This window comes from Curcuma longa, chromosome 12 (genome assembly GCF_044706935.1).
Source record: "Curcuma longa cultivar G26 ecotype Majalengka, Jawa Barat chromosome 12, ITB_CL_G26_1.1, whole genome shotgun sequence".
Classification (NCBI taxonomy): Eukaryota; Viridiplantae; Streptophyta; class Magnoliopsida; order Zingiberales; family Zingiberaceae; genus Curcuma; species Curcuma longa.
This window is the reverse complement of record NC_133872.1, coordinates 9,007,408-9,013,031: the sequence shown is the minus strand read 5'-3', so window position 1 is coordinate 9,013,031 and position 5,624 is coordinate 9,007,408. Positions and strand designations below refer to the sequence as shown.

Genomic DNA, 5,624 nt, shown 5'->3' with positions numbered 1-5,624 from the left:
TGAATACAAATCTGTCACCTAAAGGATAATTGAGAAATTACATTGGAAAAGATTATACAATTTCATAATTAAATCATAAATGAGGAAAATATACTCATTCATATATCATTGGTATTCTTATATAACATTAGAAACATTTGTTGAATAAGATGAAGTAAGATTTTTATTAAACATTTGTTGAATAATTAAGTGTGATCTCTTACAATTTATTATGATACTACGCTAAAAAAAAAATAAATCAACTATCACAATGTCCATGTAAGATTTAAGACGACTCCTTCTACTCACTATCATTTAGTTATAACCAAGCAAGTCAATTATTTTTGCATAGTTTAAATCAAGGTCGAATTAAGGGAACACGAACAATTCAATTTACCAATTTAAGTTATTAATTCCCCATCTCTAATGGAACTCATTTCCCACATTAATCTAGAAAATAATAAAACAATATTGGAAGACTTGTATAAAATTCTAGGGAAGGGAATTTGGGGAGGTTTCTCTAATTTACCGAAACAACTAAAAAAAATCAAGAAATTTACTATTTTTTGTGGTGAAGCTCTCGGTTGATGGATCTCGCCGCTTGCTTCAATCTCGTCGTCGGTGTGGAATGATATGTCGTTTAGGGTTTTGACAAGAAAATGGGTATTGTTGTGTTGTGAATAAATGGAGAAGGAAACCTTAGTGAACAGATGGGGAGAAGAAGAGAGGAGGTGTCGCCGGGAAGAAGAAGAAAGTCGGACAACCGGGAAGAAGAAGTCGGACAACTGGTGTCGCCGGGAAGCCGTAGCTCGCGAACAGTTGGGGAGAAGAAGAGAGGAGGCTCTGCGCACGTGGTGAGCAAAGGGGGAGAAGAGGAGAGAGGGAAAGGGTAAGTTTGTAAAATCATGTATTGGGGAGTTGAAACTAAAGATTTGGGGAGATTGGGGAGTGCATGCAAAGAAATGTTGGGTGGGGACTGACGACAAAGAAAAGTTTTCCATTGGGTATTTTTAAGCAAGTCTCCCTTATTATATTCATTGAACATTGCTTGAAAATCCATGCTGGCTGACAACCTAACGTGCAACCCTCGTTCTTTTTCCAATAAGATATAAAGGATAGTTCCACTACAAAAAAACCACCTTTTAGGGACGAATTTTTGCAACGAAATGGTTTCGTCGCAAAATTGGTTGCAATTTTGCGACGAAACTAACGACGAATAATTTTGTTGCAAAATTAGCAACATATTATTTTCGTTGTAAATTTCGTAGCTAAAAAAATTTTGTTGCAAAATTTATCGCAAAATGGAGACGAAAATATTGTTCGTCACTAATTTGCGATGAAATATGTATTTGTCGCCAATTTTAACAGATTGGCGACGAATCACGGGTTCGTCGTAAATTTTGGCGACGAAAATCTTTCGTCGCCAAATTTTAACCATAAACACTAGATCTGAAAATCACGAGTCCCTTCTCTTCTCGCGTTTTGTTCCCTTCTCGCCTCCGCCGTCTCCAACCGCGCCAATCTTGCCGATCTTGTCGAATCTCTCCAAACAAGGGTGCCTCCTCGCGTGGTATGCTTTCCCTTCCTCCTTCCTTACGTGGTATGCTTTAGTTGACCGACAGGATGAATTTTTTTCACCGCCGGCCCGCTGCAAGGGTGAGTTGCAGTCGTCGACCGACCTGGTAGCTGCGGACCGCCACTGGTTGCTGCTGGCTGCGCGGGCTGGTTTACAATTTTTTAATGTTGATTAAAGTGTTGATCAATTTTTTAATGTTTGTGCAGATTTACAATTTGCGTGGAAGAAAGTAATTGGAAAGATACTCGTCTTTGTTTACCCGCTTGAGGTAATTATAATTTGAATATTTATTAATTTGACCAAACAATAAATCCTAAAACACTAAAATCATAAACTGTAAACCTTAAACCCCTAAAAAACTAAACCCTAAACCCTAAACCACCCTAAATCCCTAAACCCTAAAACCCCTAAATCCTAAACCGTAAACCCCTAAAACCCTAAAATCATAAACCATAAACCCCAAAAAAACTAAACCCTAAACCCTAAACCGTTAACCCTAAACCCCTAAACCCTAAAACCATTAAACCCCTAAACCCTAAACCGTAAACCCCTAAAAACCTAAACCCTTAAACCGTAAACTCTTAAAAAACTAAATCCAAAACCGTAAACCACTAAACCCTAAATCGTAAACCCAAAACCCCTAAACCCCTTAAACCATAAACCCCTGAACCATAAACCCCTAAACCATAAATCATAAACTCCTAAATCCCTAAATCCCTAAAAACCTAAACCCTTAAACCCCTAAACCCAAAACCCTTAAACCCCTAAACTCTAAAACCTTATACCCTTTTATTTTAATGTTAATGTTTATTATTCTAATTTAGTTTGAATTAATTATACTAATTTAATTGATGAAGAGATATGAAACAATTTGTACTTATAATAGATAAAAATTATTGCAATTAAGTAAAAATTATAATTTATGAGATTAGAACAAGTTTTGATGAATTAAGTAAGAATTATATTTTAATATGTTGGAATTTGTGGGTTCAGGAAAAATGCAGAAAATACGAAGTTGGATGTATAACAAGAATTTACCTGAACGTAGAGGTTTGACTGATGAATTTATTGTGGGATTAGAATGAAAGAAATCTGTACTGTTTAACTAGTCATTTGTTCACACATCAACTTTCTCAACCTCATTGCTGATTTTGAGTCTTGAATGAGCAAGATTTCTTGTTCTCAGTCATCATTTTTAGGTTGGTTAAGCTTTACATAAGTTTGAATTATGTTGGCTCACTGAAAACTTTTTTCCACTTTTTTTTGTGTAAAATTCCAATACAAATATATATTATCTTGTTCCAGTTAATAAGAACACATCCTTTCATTTCCAAAACTGATGAGGAGATGGATAACACCGGAGGATGCAATTTTCTCTATCACAATGCTTACAATGTAACTGTTTGTTTTATTTGCGTCTAGATGAAAATTGGACAAAAGTCAAAAGAGTGTCCGTTTTTTATGGAATCGTCAAGAATGCATCCTAGGTTGATTTTTTATCAAAAAGACGTCCCAACCCTTGTAAAATGACACACCTGTCCTCCAATATACAGTAGCAGTTTATTTTCATTATTATTTTTCTCTTATTTTTTCCGTCTAAATAGGCGCATTGTAGCATCTATTAATCCGTTACTGCTACACAATTATAGCAGTTATGATTTTGTAGTTGCTACAACTAAGTTGCCACACAGTTATAGTAGCTATGGTTTCATAATTGCTACAACGTGAATGTTAAATCTTAAACTTTAAGAGGTCATAATTTTTTATTCGGGTCGAACCATGGGGCACACAATATATTAAATCGAAGCTCCTAAACTTTGAGAGGTTATCACTTTTGACTCGGGTTGAACCACGAGAGGACTTCAATTTGATATATTGTGCGTCCTGTAATTCAACCTGTTCTTCGATTTGATGTATTGTCCATTCCATGATTTAACCCGAGTTAAAAGTTATGACCTCTCAAAATTTAAGAGCTTCAATTTGATATATTGTGCATTCCGTGGTTCAACCCGAGTCAAAAGTTATGACCTGTAAAAGTTTAGGATTTAATATTCATGTTGTAGCAGCTACGAATTGTAGTGCTTAAAGTTTCAATTTGATATATTGTGCGTCTTGTGATTTAACCCAAGTCAAAAGTTACGGTCTCTCAAAGTTTAGGATTTAACATTCACGTTATAGTAGTTACGAAATCGTAGTGTTTCGTAGTTATTACAACGTGAATGTTAAATCCTAAACTTTGAGAAGTCATAACTTTTGATTCGTGTTGAACCATGAGACACACAATAGATCAAATTGAAGTTTGTTCAAAGATCTACAACTGGTTATGGGGCAGAACCCGTTATGGTTAGGTTTTAGGCTCAAAAAATATCGTTTATCCTTCAAACAATTTTAATCTTAATTTTTTTTTCATGTTGTAGCAATTATGAAATCGCAACTGTTACAACTATGTGATAACTTAGTTGTAACAGTTACGAAACCGTAACTACTACAACTGAGTTATCACATAGTTGTAGCAGCTACGGTTTCATAGTTTCTACAACATGTTAGTAGTTGCTACAACGTGCCGATTTAGATGGGAAAAAAATAGAAAAGAGATAATAATGGAAATAAATTGCTACTGTATAGTGGAGGACAATTGTGTCATTTTTTTATAGGGGGTGGGGCACTCTTTTGATAAAAAATTAACTTAGGATGCATTCTTGACAATTCCATAATAAAGGGGTACTCTTTTGACTTTTGCCCATGAAAATTTCTAGGGCTTATTGTTTCTAGGTAATACAACCGTTTCTGATGATCTAGTGCAATAATCACTTTTTTGTTTATTATCTTATCAAAACAAATGACATGCTAATGTATTTTGTCACTTCTATAGAGTGTTTCACCAGCATTACTAGTTCGATTTCTTCGGGAGCACCGTTCTGAATGGGCTGATTATAATTTAGATGCATATTCTGCTGCCTCCTTGAAAACTGGTATACGTTCCTTTCCTGGATGGAGACCTACCAAATTTTCTGGGAGTCAGACAATCATGCCACTTGCTCACACAATTGAGAATGAGGAGGTATATTTAACTTTTTGTTTAAATATGTTTTGCTTTCTTTTAGCAATAGCAAATTTAAAGATGCATTATCTCTGTGTTGCACATTTCTAAGATGAATATTAATCTCACCTATAAGATTCTTTTTGGAAATTAGTTTGTTTATAGTAGTTAGTAGTCACGTTACCTTCTCAGCTAGAAGACAGGTGTTTCTAACTTCTTCGAACATGAAAGACAGGTGTTTATGTTGCTGTTATTGAGATGGTTCTTGACATCTTTGGACTTGTCTTAATAATCTTTCTTGGTTGCAAATATTTTCAGACTCTTGAAGTTGTTCGTCTGGAAGGTGAGGGCCTTACTCATGGAGCCATCTTATCCAGAAATATTCATCTCCTACAGGTATAAGCTGTATGTTTTCCTTTGAAGAATTCGTAGAGTTTGCAAATCATGCGTACTCGTGGAGGTAAAAAGTTGTAGGATGAACACATGATGTAGTTTCCTTTTTAATTTATTACATAGACATAAAGCTCAAACAGAAGGATAAACCCAACTGTCTACAATCAATTAGTGTGGTAAAATTTGCAGTGAAATTAAATATGAAATAAACAAAATGCTAATAATGCATGTATCGATCGGTTTCGCGGCCTATGAAACATCTGGTGCTTCAGCCCAAAAAATGTAGTAGACTATTCCTTTAAATGAGACAATGAAGTAACCCTCTAACAAATCAAACATAACAATTCACAAAGTTTGATCTAATATGGATGAGACTCAATTTGGATGTGCAAATTGATTTATCTTCTTTGCTGACTGTTGTAATGAACTTTGTTATATTGCGTGCCCCAATTCTTTAAGGTCTGATAAATATGGAATAATTTGAATTAAATGTTGACACTGTGATTTTGTTGTTTCAATTGCAGATTTGCTCTTCGGATCTCCGGTGAGATCCTGGGTTAGACCGGCGCCTACTGTTCCTCGTAGGAACGCGTCCTCACCCACTCCCCTCGGGAGAATTTACCTGATGCCAACCAA

At 35.3% G+C, this 5,624-nt stretch overlaps 1 protein-coding gene across 1 annotated transcript in view; it reads left to right on the top strand.

Annotated features, from left to right (window-relative positions):
• Window positions 1-689: 689 nt before the first annotated feature.
• Window positions 690-5,624, top strand: part of LOC141842858 (L-ascorbate oxidase homolog) — a 6,064-nt gene continuing 1,129 nt past the window's right edge. The window contains exons 1-4 of the mRNA XM_074730846.1: window positions 690-783; window positions 1,762-1,823; window positions 4,428-4,616; window positions 4,914-4,991. Of these exons, the coding sequence (XP_074586947.1) occupies window positions 690-783; window positions 1,762-1,823; window positions 4,428-4,616; window positions 4,914-4,991 (423 nt within the window). The remainder of the gene's footprint in view (window positions 784-1,761; window positions 1,824-4,427; window positions 4,617-4,913; window positions 4,992-5,624) is intronic.